The sequence below is a fragment of the Pieris brassicae genome, chromosome 14 (assembly GCF_905147105.1).
Source record: "Pieris brassicae chromosome 14, ilPieBrab1.1, whole genome shotgun sequence".
NCBI classification, from domain to species: domain Eukaryota; kingdom Metazoa; phylum Arthropoda; class Insecta; order Lepidoptera; family Pieridae; genus Pieris; species Pieris brassicae.
In genome coordinates, this window is record NC_059678.1 from 3115244 (window position 1) to 3132207 (window position 16964).

At 34.1% G+C, this 16964-nt stretch overlaps 1 protein-coding gene across 2 annotated transcripts; it reads right to left on the reverse strand.

Annotated features, from left to right (window-relative positions):
• Positions 1-354: 354 nt before the first annotated feature.
• LOC123718002 (phenoloxidase-activating factor 2-like) lies at positions 355-16449 on the reverse strand. Of its 2 annotated transcripts, none has more exons than XM_045674339.1 (9): positions 16319-16449; positions 9065-9227; positions 8529-8652; positions 8130-8235; positions 6541-6650; positions 4295-4524; positions 2172-2356; positions 1289-1453; positions 355-548 (listed from the first exon to the last, which is right to left on the reverse strand). In XM_045674339.1, exons 1-9 carry the CDS (start codon positions 16319-16321, stop codon positions 387-389), a joined length of 1248 nt encoding a protein of 415 aa, XP_045530295.1. In that variant the 5' UTR covers positions 16322-16449; the 3' UTR covers positions 355-386. The 2 variants fall into 2 exon arrangements, with proteins under 2 accessions (XP_045530295.1, XP_045530294.1); XM_045674338.1 differs by having other exon boundaries at positions 4295-4545.
• Between the last annotated feature and the right edge of the window lie 515 nt (positions 16450-16964).

Consider the following 16964-nt stretch of genomic DNA (forward strand, 5'->3'; position numbering starts at 1 on the left):
ATACAAAAAACAAACTTGGCGATTAAAACGGGTGGCGGAGAGTTTATTGCCAGTTCTTCTCTTCCGTTCTACGCACTTGATTTGAGAACTGGCAATAAATGTAAAATTAGAAGCATTTAATGTATATTTCTTTTTTTGACGTTCATAAGTGTACATTGTGTTACCTATATGAATAAATGATTTTTGACTTTGACTTTGATTTCGTATTTTCATTTATGTATCTAATAAATGTTTATTTTTTTAAAATCTAATTGTTTGTTTTTATTATAATATGTTACATATATCTATTTAGAATTTTAACCAATAGCATCTGTTACGGTTGGCAGTCTTAACAGCATAAAAGAAAGCGTGGTATAAAAATAATATAAAACTTGATTTATTTAATCTCAATATGTATATATCTTGGGGTCGATGCCCTTGCCGGCCATTTTGTCGTCGATCCAGTCGCGAAGGTTGGCTACATCCACATAGACACCTGGAGTCCCATCCTGACCACACCCAATACCCCACGCGACAATACCGCTCTGCATGTATCTGTCTTTCTCGTACTGGAACAAATTAAATATGCAGTCTATAAAAACAAAAACAGTGAAGACATGACAGCTACTTGGGAACTTCTACTAATATTGATTTCTGTATACAGTACGCTCCTGCCACGGTCATTTAAATGGGATATTTAATAGTATTGCAGCTGACAATTAAGACAGGATTAAAAAAACCACATGCCTATCTGACAAAAGATTGTATGTCTGATATCTTTCCGAAATACAGAGCTGCATTGTTCATAAACGTTTCTTTAAGACGGTACTTTGAATTTAATTGATTTTTTTTCACTTTGTCATAAATTAAATAAAGATGCGGGAATGAAATGAAATGTCAAATTAACACAAAACGAGCCAACTGTGTGCGGCCACAGATTAGTAGAATTGTAATATAGACTATCGCATATTTCGTAACCTTGTATAGAAAAGGAAAAATGTAACGTATGAATAACGCCATAAGCGCAAAAAGATTACAGATGAGTCATAGATAAAAAATTACATGGAAAATGCATGTAACAATTTAACTGTTTCACAAAATATATTCATATATTTATTATTTTTACAGTACCCTCGTTTTTTAAAACCAATTGTGTTGGTTACCCTTGATGAAACTTTGTAAATTTAAAGAAAAGCGAAGTTTCTGACTTACTGGGGAGGCCTCAATCTGAATTCTATTCTTCATATAGCTAATAAAGAATTTTGTTTTTTTTTTTGTTTATTATAAAAATTAAATGACATTTCCTTACCGGTATAGGGCAAACAAGCGGCGAACCACCGTCTCCTTTACATGTATCCTGTCCGTTCGATCCACCAGCGCACATAAAAGAAGAGTGAAGCTCAAAGAAATGGCCCAGGCGCGTATTGCGTAGTGCAGTTTGACATTGACGTCTTTCTACAACTGGAACTTCCACCTACGAAATTGGAATATATTTATTTATTTATTTATTTACACTTCGTTACACTACAATATAAAAATAATTGAACATAATTAAATCAAAAGGAGGGCAACTGGCGGCTTTATCGCTTACGAGCGATCTCTTCCAGGCAACCACTGTGAGTAAAGAAAAAATAAAAATGTATTAAATTACATAAGATAGGCAAGTAGTGCAAAAATACATGTAATACACATTTATTAAGACAAAACTAAACAGGAACAAAAAAAACAAACTAAACTAAAAAGATGATACTTTAAAAATAGAAAGTAAAAACACACATAATTCAAGTAAATAAATCAATATATAAATAAAATAAATCAATGGCGCTACAACCTTTTTTAGGTCTTGGCCTCAGATTTCTGTATCTGTTTCATGATCATTTGTTAAACTAATAAGCAAGTAGGTGATCAGCCTTCTGTGCCTGACGCACGCCGTAAACTTTTTGGGTTTAAGGCAGGCCGGTTTCTTCACGATATTTTCCTTCACCGTTCGAGCTAATGTTTAATGCGCACATCGAAAGGAAGGCTATTGGTGCACAGCCGGCGATTGAACCTACGACCTCAGGGACGCACTCTGCAGCCACTAGGCCAACACTGCTCTAAAATTGCAATATATCTTCATTTACGTCCGCAAACTTGGGTACAAAATTGGCAGAAGACTTGATGATGCAGTTAACATTAGGGAATAAACTTACCTTTTTCAGAATAACTTGGTATCGGCCCTCTTTACCGAATTTGTCTTTTCCCCAACCAGATGCTAGACATTGAGCTCCCGCCGGAGTACGTTCTCTTGGTGGTGGTAGGCACACAACGCCGACGTTAAGCGCATACTCCATTGGAGATGAGAGAAACAGAAGAGCAATGTCGTAGAAGAGATTGTCTAAAAAGCAAGTGATGACATTAATTTAACATATGGTGACGTCCAATATAACCTGGAGTCAGTTCAGAATAAGAAAAACAATACTCAAAAAATAACAATATACAATACAGCAGTGTCATTATTTGGCAGCCCCAGTCACTACAACATTTCCGCATTATATACGTCGCAGTAAAGTAGTTAAATCGGAGAGTTAATTGTATCTCTAGACAGTTATTTAAGAACGATATTCAATCAAGTCGCTAGCATTTTGATTTAAATAAAGCAGCGTCGAAAACGTTTAACTATCTGTCTGAGCGAAAGCCAGCGTGTTGATTAACAAAGTAAAACAAGACTCTGCCATGATTATTTCATTTATTAATGTTATTTCGGTGTGATCCTGAAGAACTGAGAGCTTGGAAATTCCATGTTTTGCTTTATTGTAAATGGTTAGGTTAGGTTAGTCTTGTTGCCTAGTAACGTTTTGGAAACTCGTTAAACTTTTCGTTCACTCACTTCGTTTGTCTGACGGAACTTTAGCGACTTGATTGAATATCGATTTTTAATTAACTGTCTAGAGATTCAATTAACTCTCTGATTTAACTATTTTACTGCGTATATACTACCTCTTAGGACCTCAAAAAATATAACGTTATAGTAAAAGGTATCTTATCTCTAACTTATTGTATCCTACAATACCCAAGACCAAGTTGGATACATAACTGTGTAAAATGGATACACTTTATTAAAGAATATTTCTTGTGGGGCACATAAATGTTACTATTTTGAAATAAATAAAAATAGAATAGTTATAATTTCGTTTTAAATTGACACTTTCAAACTGTTTGACTCATAAGGTAATCTTGAGATTGAACTAATGAAATTTATTTTTAACAGAAAGCCACGTGAATATTCTTGAACGACATCCTTTCTCACGAACGCTCCATTAACGTAAAGGGAAATGTTGTTATGATCTAGAGAAAAGTTGATAATATTTCCGAAAAATCACAACAGCATTTGTCTTTGTCATATTGTTTATATTGAAACGGATATATTAATTCGGCCTATTTTTTATAAAACGGGCAGGAGGCTCACCTGATGTTAAGTGATACCCATGGATCTCAATGCCAGAGTGCTCGCGAGTGCGTTGCTGGCCTTTTAACAATTTTTTTTCTCACCAACCAAATGGATCGAACATGTGAATGATTCATCGTACTCCAAACAGACAGAAACCAGTGGAAACAGATAGTTCGTGGCTGACCACGTCGCTCCGATATGAGCTACCAATTAAAGATATTGTTAATAATTAATATCCCGTCTTGGCGATTCCTTTAGGGTCTCTGCAGTTAGGCTATGGAATTCACTTCCCGTCCCTATTCGCTTAGCTCCTTCTCTATCTTCCTTTAAATTTCTTCTGTACAAACATTACCTGTCCACATCGTATCCCTAACTTTCTTACTAACTACTAACTGACGTGAGACTTATCTTAAATTATCGTGATTTATGTGTTTTTTTTTAATTTTTACTTTCTATTTTTAATGAATCATCTTTTTAGTTTAGTTTTTTTTTGTTCCTGTTTAGATATGTCTCATTAACTGTGTATTACATGTATTTTTGCACTACTTGCATATCTTATGTAATTTAATACATTTTTATTTATTTAATTTTTTTACTCACAGTGGTTGCCTGACAGAGATCGCTCGAAAGCGATAAGTCCGCCAGTTGCCCTCCTTTTGATTTAGTATGTTAATTTTTTTTTAAATTGTAGTGTAACGAAGTGTAAAAAATAAAATAAATAAATCTCTAATACAAGTCAATTTCAATTACTGCAGATATCACCAATATTTATTAAGAATATTTATGTGTTAATGTTTCATGGCTGACGGGTCACGGTTGCCTGTTCAAGGTCACTAAGACTCTGTATAGCTTATTGCGTAAATAAATAACAAACATAACACTCACTCTTATTAAAGTCCTTGTGAATAACGATGTCAGTGACATCTCTGTCTTGGTAAGGATAAATCTCCTTTGTGGTCTGGGTGTCCCATTCACCAGCCCTCACTCTAAACGCTCTAGAGGCGGCTACATAGTGCGCTGCAGTCAAAACGACACCTGGGTGGATGAGAGAACCTCCGCCAACGTAGACGTTCAGCTTCCTTCCGTCTGGATCCTCTGCATTCACTGGCTCGATCCTAGGATCAATATATTCAGAGCTGGGTGTAAGATTATGTTGTGCTCTTGTAATTGATTGCAAGGATGGATAACGTCATGCTACTTATTATGATTTACACTTAATTCAACTTAAAAGAGAAAATATTATAGTTTTATGTTTGCGCCTGCTAGATAATAACGGTGACAAGTGCAGTGCCGGACTTTCTTTCTGGACATTCACTGGAACGGTGAAGGAAAACATCGTGAGAAAACCGGATTGTTTTAGACCCAAAAAGTCAGCGTGTGTCAGGCACAGGAGGCTGATCACCTACTTGCCTATTAGATTGACAAATGATAGTGTAATAGATACACAAATATTAGGCCTATATAGGTTGTAGCGCCACTTATTTATTTATTTAATGAATTGATGTATGTCACAGACAACCGAGAAATAATGTTTAGAATATAATTTTTAAATTAAAAAAGTTGTTTCGCAGATATGGCAATGTTGTTCATGTTGACGCATTTTAGTTTGAAATAACTCTAGTCGTGTACTTTTAGCCGTAGAATAAGAATTAGCTAGCTTTAATCTATGGCCTATAATGATAATGTTTATTCCAATATCTGTGTTATAAAGTCATACTAATCATTTTCTATCAATAATAGAAAATGATTAATTATAATAATCATTTGAGAGAAAACAATTTTTTTACCGGATTGTAGCTATTTGTATTATTATAAACTTATAATTATTTACATAATTATAAAATTTTCCGACGTTTCGCGTGCTTTATCGCGTGATTAATTTAATAATTATTTGTTTTAAATTATTATTAATTTAGTTTTACATTATGATTATTATAATGTGTAAGTTTTGCGGGGTGGTCAATCGCCTGAATCGCTTGAGGGAAACTATTAGCCTGAGTGACAAGTGACAAAATGACAAAAACACAGTTTGCCTTGAGGAGACATTTGGCGTGCTTTGACTGATAATAAATTATGATTTTGTTCGTTATTTATTATAAAACTTCTATTTATAATTGTTGTCGATCCTTTGTATCGTTTTTGTATTGTTTAACTGTTAAAAATCGGGTTTGTTATATCTATAAAAATATAAAAATGTAACATAAATAAACATTCTTCTAAATCTAAACGTTTAAGTACGTAACACCTTTATTTCTCAATCTCTTATACCGTACGTATGTTTAATTTAAACATATAACTTTAACATATAAACTAGTCAAACAAACTTAACATCTATGTTGGCCTGGTAGCTTCAGCGACACACATCCCTGTTTTCTTCCAATTGGAAGAAAACAAGCTTGCTTTGAACCCAAAATGTCAAAGGTGTATGTCAGGCACAGAAGGTTGATCACATACTTGCCTATTAGACAATCACGAAACTGAATCCGAGGCCCAGACTAGAGTACTTTTATTTTATTAAAAAGCAATCACTATATTATTGTCTTTTGTTAACATAGCTTTTACACATTAAGAAAACACTTTTTAAACGGATTGAAGCTTTGTATTATTATTATAAACATAATTATTTACATAATTTTAATTTTCCGAAGTTTCGCGTTGTTTACAACGTGCGTTGTCACGGTGACTTATGAAAATAATTATAAGTTTATAATAATAATACAAAGCTTCTAACTGTTTATAAAGTGTTTTCTTAATCACTATATCGTATGCATATTGTAAATGTCAAACTCTACACAAGCTCCACGCAGCATTGGCTAATGTCTATTGAATTTTACACATATACTAGTTTACGAACAATATTTATATGACCTTACAGCAAGTGTAATAAGAGAAAGGCGAAAATCATGAAAATATGATATTTAAACCAAAAATATAATACAATTTTTCAAGATTTTTATGATTTTTCAACTATATTTTAATACTTGTTCCATTATATGTTTTTTATATGTATAAATAATAAATAACTAGCTGCCAATAGTATAAAAATCTATTATAACTTTCACTACTCATTCCCATGCAAACATGCCCGTGCAAAGTGCAAAATCTCCCCGAAAATAGGGAAACATTCTTACTTGAGTATGGCAACCATCCATGGGAATTCCCCGAATTTCGCCTCGCCATCTTTGTCACCTGTGATTCGGAAACCAACACCATCTGGATTACGCCAACCGCAACCTTGGCGCTGTGAAAATTTCCAATTTTATTTTTAAGCCTTGGCTTGTAGTCTGTGCGTGCGAACCGTGTTTATACAAAGTCATTTCATTTATACACAAAAATTTAAAATTTATATATATCATATTAAGTATTAGCATTATTGTCGAACTGTAATTAGTCCATTGAAATGTTACATGGGTTATACATTTTACAGAAAGAGGTACAAAATTGTTCTGACAGAATTTTTTGATAAAATCAAAACAAAAAAGTTATTAAGCTTATCGATTATTCGATTTTTCTTGCTAAAATAACAACCGATGTCACATCTCTAATAACTATTAGAAAATTAGAAAACGTACGGCTTGTTTACGAATTTCCAATACATTTCACAAAATTTTAAATCATTGTTTTAATAATTAAACAAAACTCCGCCAGCAAAAATTACTTGGAGGTGTTCCAATCAAGATCTTTTGAGACACCTACATAGATTTTTGCATTTGTACTTCTTTTGGCGGGTTAGAGAAAAATGATGAGAGTAAATATTAAATCGTCACTCGCATACCGTCTCACTTTTTGTGACACCTGCGCCACCCTGAAGTTATGTCAACATTTTAACATAAAATTTCCATTTCTTTATGTAGAAATATTATTTGTGATATTTAAATAAACTTTATTTAACTAGATAATGCGTTATGATAATACTATCAATGTATTAACCTTTTTTCTAGTGTTAGTGTCGTTTTTTCTACGAACGTAAAATAAGGCGAAATATAAAAAAATCAAAAGATTTTATCTTATTACGCCAAATAAGTAGATACCTTCTAACGCGTGTACATACACACACGTATTTTTGTTTTATTTTAGATTAAGGTTCGCGATTCTAACATTTTTTTATAAGACTTGCAACATATTATTTTTCCTAACTAGGGAATCACTTGTTAGCGATAAGGCCGCTCTTATAAATTATATGTATTACGTTATTTGTTTTTCTATAAATGTAACGAAGTGTAAATAAATAAATATATTCATGTGCTGTATGTTTTATGAGTTTTACATTATGCAGATATTTTATTTGTATACACATATAATATATATCTATGTAATGATTAACACCTAGTTCTCACGTCAGCTCATCTCTATTAATAGACTGTACTCAGATATGTGGCTAATGTTTGCGCTGACATAAGTGTTTCTTTGAGATTCAAAGACACATGGAGCTAAGTATGAGTCCCGAAAGTCAAAACGTAGGATATAGATACCGGCAAACATCTTGAACAAATGTCGTTGCCTGCGCAGAAGGTATCACTGGGTTGGGTGTCGATCGCGTGATTGGTAAATCAGTTGACGTTTGTGTCCCTCGCTGTGTACGATCCGCAAACTTTTCCCCACTCCCCTGTTTAATGCTCAAGAAGTTTGCCGGTACTTTAGAAAGAAAATGCGATTTTCGTCCCAGATCTCCTGATTTGCAATTCGACTGATCGTTGTTTTTTAATGAGTTATACGATACCTGTTGTTCAACAGGCGGTGGCGGGGTTATAGGGTCTTCTGGCTTCCTTGTGTCGGGCAATGAACAGCACACGTCAAGGTATGATGGGCATGGACCGTCTTGGACACTGAAAATTAACAGTCATTGGTATTGGCTTCAAACAGTGAACACGTCTGTTTATCTATTAAGTATTCCCATACATTATGTCATGTATGCGATTTTTGAGTGGTTAGTTTTCGCTGAGTGAACGAATAGGATGAGCGATCGATGTCGACGTTACCATCAGGCACCATGAGGCACTGGAGCACTGCTGCTTTTTCCTTTATAACTACTTTATCAGATATATGTTAAGCACAACTTCCTGGCGCACTCCGAGTTCGTTGTAATACACTTTTGACAAATAGAACTGAAAAAACTCACCGGATATCGATGATGCCCACTCCATCAGTAATCACAGAGTTGTTTGCATTGCACAGGTAGTAACGTACACACTCGCCTGTTGATGAGTCGTCCATTTTACATGATAAGGGCTTGTCGGTTGTAGCTGAAATTGACAAGAAAAACTCTTAACCGAAACTTGGGTGGCGGTTGATGGATATCAAATAAATGAAACTTTGTGAACTGCCTTTTATCGTTAAAAGGGTTAAAGCGTACGATTAATGGAGTTAAAATGCTGGACTAACAAACTAATAATAATAATCATAAATCGTTTATTTGCCAAGGTGGTGGTGTTATTTACGAGCGCTTTATATACACAATCTATAATCTTAAATTATTTCCAAGATTTTCGACAATTTGGATTGAGATCGGTAGAGCCATTTCTGAGGACGATGTTGACTAATATTTACTAGTCCTTAACACATTTTTTCCCGAAGTATTTATCGTAGATCTGAATCTGGTCCTGCTAACTGGCAATATTGAGAGATAAGATAAAACATTCTTATGCTCTGACTCACCTGGCTGGGTTACGGGTGGTACAATGGTTGAAGGGGTGTTCGGGCTTGGACTGGAAGGGGGCTCGCCGAATATTTGCTTGATGACCGCGTCCAAGTCTCCAGACTTACTGTCCTGGCAATAGGCCAGGGACAGGACAGCGATAAGTACTAGTAATTTGTTCATCTGAAATTGAATAAACCTTATATTAAATGTGGACCTTTGCGGAAGTATTTTATAAATTTCAAGGAAAAAATGTCCATAAAAAGAAATAAATAATAATATAATTTTTGCCAGAAAACCGTGTTTGTTTATTTATTTCATACAGCTAACAAATATATATGATAACAAACAATTGTACTAAAGATATAGCCAAAGATTCCTTTAAATTTAACTAAGAAATATCTAATTTGGCTGTGTGATGTGTGTAAAAGTGAGTTTATGTACGTGAAGGTTTGTATGTCAGGTATATTATATAATTTTTTCTCAACTCCAGTCTTTTAATCAATGACAGCGTTAAGATGTATCTGGCCCCACCAAGGTCTGTTACCGCATACCGTCATATACCGGATGACGGCAGCCTTTCTCGGAGGGCAGCTGATTCACTCCTGTAAGTCCTGGACTTAAGGTCCAGCTCTAACTACAAAAGCGAATAGCCTGTCCGCTGTGTCATCTAACCAGTTCTCATCACAAACTATCAATTGACGTGAAGAGGCGGACGCAACCATGTTCTACTGTTACTGCATCATGCTTAGGGAAGTTGGTGGTGCCTTGGGGCTTCAGTGGGTATGCACAAAAGCGAGTCCCACATAACCCTCCTGCACTAAGGAGTCTAGCCGTGAAATGGTGTGCAAAAATCCAAGTTAAAACAGGCAGAAAGCTTAATAATAAAAATGATTAACAGCTATCTCTATTGTAACGTGAAGAGTGCCGATGCAAATTGTTGGATCTGTTCCGTTAATGATTTACGTTTAAACAACGCACAATGAAAATCGGATTATATGGTCCATCATAACAGAAGTTGTCGCTTAGTGCGCTAGCAATTTTTGAAGTGAAACTTCTTTATCGGCGTTGGAAAAAATTTACGGTCACATAATTCGGTTACGCGTCATATTTTCCCGTTACGCGCCATCTTTGTCTTGTCCCTACCACAGTGGATTCGAATCTTCTCTGTCATAGAAAAATATATAATAACGATAACAATGATTGTAATAATTCGATTACAATTAATGAAATTCTGTAATAATATTAATAAGGTAAAATGAAATAATTGTATTATTTATATTCATGTCTATGATAATAAAAGCCTTTTTTTAACTATCTAATTCAACTTTATTTAACCAATTTTTGTGATGTTGCATCGTTGTAGATCGTTTTTTCGAAAAAGAAGTTTCACTTCTAACGTGTGTACACTAGTACACGCACACATTTTTTTATACAAAACTTGACCACAATCCCACCAGATGCTAAGTAAGATGTGGTCTATTGAATGAACAGATACAGACAATGAGCAGACCGTACAATACATTTGGTTCTAGGAGTTGCGTCTTCTAGCTCTCTCGACTTATTTCTATCTTAGATAACACAGCACAGCCCTCGCTGTGATTATCAGATCATCTCCAACGCCTGATCTGTCTCCCTCTTTTTCATTTCCCATCTCGGGGCTGCTAAGATTTGTTAAGAAGTTAAGATTGTTTATTTCTCCAGTCTTGCCCAGTATCCCGAGCATCGCCATTTTAGCGTTATCTTCTGTAAAACATCTTCTATATTTGTTATCATGTCTTTGTCTCTCGTGATCTTTTCGAATCCAAACATGTTTCACTCCATTCCTGGTGTTTCGTGCTGGTAAATATTATCTGGAAGTGGTCTTGTAATATTTGATTCCAGTATAAACAAATCAATATTTTTGGCACACGACTTATTTATCCATCCTATATTGACTTGATGATATTTCTTATTATTGACATTGACATGGTTCAAGGCAAAATATGATACGCTTACGTTGCGTCAATATTAACATTAAAATTTCCTGTTACTGAGTAACTTTGTCATCCGTTTATTACCTTTAACTCTCGGGACATTCCCTAACATTTACACCGAATTACAACGCCTGACCTTCTGACTTCAAAATCCTTCAAATAATTGGAATTATTTTTGTTTGATTGATGCGGTTTTAATATCTATGACTCTTTAGAGAAGGTCATAACAAGGTCTTGATATTAACTTTGCTTTGCGAATTTTTCGTTCATTTCAACCAATTTAGAACCCAAAGTTAATGGCGATGTACGAGCGTCACAAAATATCTACATCTCTTTCCATCACAGCGTAAACACAATTTGTAAGAGACTAAAGAGTGTTTTAGTTGGAGTGCATGTCGATTTTATATAATAATTTTCTATTATTCTGTTGATGAATAAATACATTTTAGTTTTTGTACAATTAAACGATAAATTATTTATATATTAGCATTTGTCCGCTCATAAGGAAACAATAAATACAATAGTCTAAGTGCATGGCCTTATACGTGGGTAACACTGAAAATGTTTAGAACTGGCCAGTTAGAAACATTTATTTATTTATTTTATTTATGAACACTTCGTTACACTACAATATAAAAAAATTGAACATAATTAAATCAAAAGGAGGGCAACTAGCGGCTTTATCGCTTTCGAGCGATCTCTTCCAGGCAACCACTGTGAGTAAAGAAAAAATAAATAAAAATGTATTAAATTACATAAGATGGGCAAGTAGTGCAAAAATACATGTTATACACAGTTAACTAAACATGAACAAAAAAAACCAAACTAAACTAAATCGATGATTAATTAAAAATATAAAGTAAAAATTAAAAAGACACATAAATCACTATAATTAAAGATAAGTCTCACGTCAGTAAGTAGTTAGTAAGAAAGTTAGGCATACGATGTGGACAGGTAATGTTTGTACGGAAGAAATTTAAAGGAAGATAGAGTAGGAGCTAAGCGAATAGGGATGTGAATTCCATAGCCTAACTGCAGAGACCCTAAGGGAATCGCCAAGAAAGGAGGATTGCTAATAAAAACTTTTTTTGAATTTCAATTTTAGAACTCTTTGGTAACCTATCATATGACATCGGCACTGGTGTTGAAAGTTTAGATCTCTTTAGCAATCCTGTATATAGATAAATATTGCGTTGATACTGATGGTGCCATGGATACTGTGGATTTCACGACACCAATTATTTTACGAAATTACATTCGCCTATATCGAAACTACTTTCGTGAAACTGATACCACATATATACCTCTAATGTAATTCCGGCTTAAGGCCTACTTGATGACAATACAACGAAATTTTATTTGAAATGTTTTAACTATAGTTATATTACCAATGATTGTAGTTATCAAACTTGAACTTTCAGTCTTATAAGGTTAACGGCCTCATAGATAACAGTGTCTCCAGCGTATAAGTTGTTTGTATTATTAATCAAAATAAACTTATTTTAATTAATTTATCCATAGTCCATTGAAATGTCATCGACAAATTTGATATTGCGATACTTAATGGTTGAGGAAAACATCAGCTTTCGGGCCAAAGTTATTATCAGGCGCAGTGCCGGATTAGCCATATTGGAAGTGTAACAAATTCGGGACCCGCGAATTTTGGGGCCCCGCCTTCCAACGTACCCGTCATCGTAATAAAAAAATATAACATAGGAGCGTTATATATCTTGCTTCACTTCGACTTCGAGGCTATTCAACTCCTTGACACCACAGGCCTAGTGTGAAGATTGAAAAGGACAAAACCATTTGAACTAGTCAATTAGTGTTAGTGTACTTTAATATTAAGTGCTAAACAATGAATGTAAAAAAATTGAACCCAAAAACAGAGTGTTTTCCCTTTAAGAGACGCTTGGACGCTTAATTATGAATACAATCCTTTTTCGTAAATTAGGTTAGACTTAAATTACTTATTAGTCTTAAGTTAGGCTAGATCGTAATTTTCCATGATGTCGTAGTTGACACATGTATATGAAAAAAAACTTCGACTTAAAAATTAAAACGATTTAACGTGATTTCGTCACGTTAAATCGTAAAAATAAGTAGGTATTTTACAAACTTTTTACCGTAATGTTCTAATATCTTTAAACTAAACTATCTACCTATCAAATGATCAGATTTTTGTATTATAAGAACGTCTTTATCATGTCACTTTGTTGAATAAAGAGCATGATTTGCTTAAAGAAGTCTATATTGAAAGACTATATATCTATATCTCTCAAATTGCCGATCCAGATCCAGAAATTATTCGTAACGGTTTTGTTTTATTCAATATCCTAAACTTGAGAAACTAAAGCAAACCAAGGGCCCCTTGATAGAATTTGCTAAAGGCCCCACGCTGGCTTAATCCGGCACTGATTAGGCGCCAACTATAATCTTCAATTAGCGCCTGTGGACACGTAACTCACGGCCGAAGAATCTACTCCGAAAGGAACAAAATCGAAGAAAGACTGGCAATAATTCAATATTTCCAACACAGAAATATACCTTTTTAATCTAGTTGAATAATAATAATTATAAATAGAAAATTAAAACAAATATAAAAAGTTTGGTCCTTGTGTCAGTGTCTAACGCTGGCAGCATTTCCTCACTGTATTGCGATATTTATTCGTTGTGCAAATAAAGCACCAGCTCTGGAGTCACTGGTACTATCTACCAGACGCCAACTTAAATCTTTAATAAGCCCGTGTGCACTTGAACACCACGGCCCAAGAATCTACTCCGAAGGTAATAAAATTAAAACTGAAAGACTTTCATATACGGCCGTTTATTACTTAAGACATTTTGTATCGCAAAGATTATATGCATATTCAGATCTTTAATGTATATAAACACAATAATTGTGTAGAACACGCAACATATGTGTAGAACACCTAAACGAGCGTAACCTCGTCTGTTCAACCGGACTTGGCAATAACCTTCGCTATTTTTATTACGTGTTTTATTTGGTTTTTTTAGTTACATACAGATCACACGATATTAACAATTTATACTTAATAGCAATGAGAACTAGTTTGGGCGTTTCGTGATCATTAGTTTTTTTCTAAAAGCCTAGTTGGTGATGAGCGAACTTATAAATATATTTTTCCTCACTATTCACCAGAGATGGCATGAGCACACTTTAATTGCAGGTTAATAAACGTATGTACATAACGATTAAAATATAGGCGTGGATACTATGATTTAGTTAACATTGAAGCAGTCTACTATACATCTAGAGCGCTGGAAAAAGATGGACTGAAAACTGACAGTAAATATTATTTTTACGGTAAATAAATGCTGTATCTAAATATTGACCTCAAGTGTTGTGTGCAACATACGTGATTCACACAATATCTATTGTAAATCTTAGTTTTTTTATTAACTAATTAATACAATAATTGTTTAGTTTACATTTATTATTAGTCTTGTTAGTATTCTAAGGATATAGTATATTCGTAAGGATAAAAACCTCCTCCATATTTTCTCTTTGTGTTCAACATTCATCCAGTAGTTTTATTACGTCTTCTGGCAAACGCTTGCAACTGTATAAAGAGAAAATTCTGCCCCATGTGGGGTACTGTGTTCACCTCTGGGCCTCTGGGTATATCTGAATCAACTCGACTTAGGGTCTACTACAGAGCGAATCAATTCTTAAAAGGAACGGCAAAGGACTCGCGAGCCCTTGGGCATTGAGAGTGTCCTTGGGTGGCGGTATCACTAAGCTTACTATAAAAAAACTTTTCATTTGTCGAAACTTTTCACTTTCCAGTTGTAAATTTTGTTGTTTCAAGAGTCCATCTTTTATTCCGCGCTCTAGATGCACTTAGAGAGTTAGCAAGCACCCTGAGCCATACATACGCTTCATGCCTTTGGGGTTGGCTAGGCATAGAATCATACAAGCGTCGCCAGAGGTGTTGGGAAACATTAAACTTAAAATGAAACATTGATAATCGCGACGTTACAAAACTAGTTTGTAAATATTTTTTACACTTTTATCCTGTAGATATCTATTATGAATTAAATTAACCTCGAAAAGGTCATGTTAAACTTGTTCTTGAAATTTTGATACAGCGATAAATTCAGCACGCATTTTTGATTTAATCCCATCATCATAAAGTTCAAACAGATATTGTTTATAATATCAATTTAAACTACTCTAGTAAATGATTACAAGATTAGTTATAACTGATATTAAGAATATAGATAGCGTTTAATAAACTGGAATAAAAAAAGCTTATCTGACATATTTTTTAGTCACTCTTCCATAATATTTTTCATAGAAGCTTTTTTTTTTTTTTTTTTTTTTTATAAAATAGGGGGCAAACGGGCAGGAGGCTCACCTGATGTTAAGTGATACCGCAATAATATAATAATAATAATAAAAATATAGTAATGCACGTATCAAATTATTTCAGAGGAAATCGAAAAATGCTTGGACCAGATATATCCATGCATACTACAAACAAGGCAGGATGTATTTATATACTAATATCATAGGTAATATCATCAGATTTGTTGTTTGCCGACGCTTTATTGACAGTTTGAAGAAGGCAGAAACTGGAACTAAATTGAAAGCTTAGATAGGGAAGTAATTTAACGTCAACGATTCAAGTCATTTGCTTAGAATTTTGATATTCATATCACTCACGCTACCGGTAGTTGAATGGAGATGTTTAGTACAGAGACTGAAATTTCAAGAACGAGATCTTCAGGCTGTTAAACGGCTGATTAAGCTAGTTGGCTGTGTTATATACGGTGATTATGAAATTTACAATATACGGGCTTTTTCGCCCAAACTAGGGCGACACACTTAATTTTAAAAAAAAAATTAATCAACCCACTACCGAATATCAAACTGAATCCGTAATCCTTATATCGTTGTTACGGTATAAGACATGATATAAATATGCATTTAGGTACTAAAACTGTGTAACTGTATGGAGGCCCACAGCTTATAGTTGTTAAATTATGTTAATGTGATGAAAAACTAACAATTAGATTTATGTTTTTGTTAATGATTGTTTCATTTGAAATGATTGTTGGTTGTTTTATTAACAGTATTATAGTGCTTTCCTCGCTTAATCGCAATAAGTATAGCAAAACAGCGAGGCTGCCAGCGTTAAAGGTGCCACAGGGACCAAACTTTATAAATTTGTTTTAATTTTCATTTTTTTTTATTATTATAACAAAGTTAATAATGTATATTTGTGTGTTGGAAATAAATATTTTTATATAAATAATATAATTAATACATACCATTAACGTAATCACAGATTAAAAATTCACCTTGAACACACAAACATTACGTCCAAACTGAACCGCGGTCACTCGTGTTTTAACTCGAGTTTTTCCTCAACGCACAAGGCTGGTATTTGTGACATTACGAACATCCATTTTGTAATAATGCATATAAATATGCCAATCGAACAATGTTTTAAACTTATTGATTTTGCGTTTTTACAACTAACTAAATTAAATACAACCTTTTTACTTCTGGGCCGCAGATTTGTGTGTTTCATGAACATTTGTCAGTCTAATAGGTAAATAGGTGATCAGCCTTCCTGTGCCTGACACACGCCATCGAATTTTGGGTGTAAAGCTGGTTTCCTCATTGTGTGTGGAATGTTAAATGCGCACATCGATTGGTGCACAGCCGGGGATCGAAACTACGACCTCAGGGATGAGAGTCGCACGCTGAAGCCACTAGGCCAATACTGCTCTCAAAGCTATTTTAAAAGCTATACTTTTTACATATATATAGCATAGGTACATCACACTCTCAATAGTACTTTTTTCATAAGTACTGTCAATTAGCCGATTACTGAAAAGCACTCATATATAATGTGAAATTATGTTAATAAATTATTTACGTTCGCTAAATTTTTTTTTATTAAATGAACTT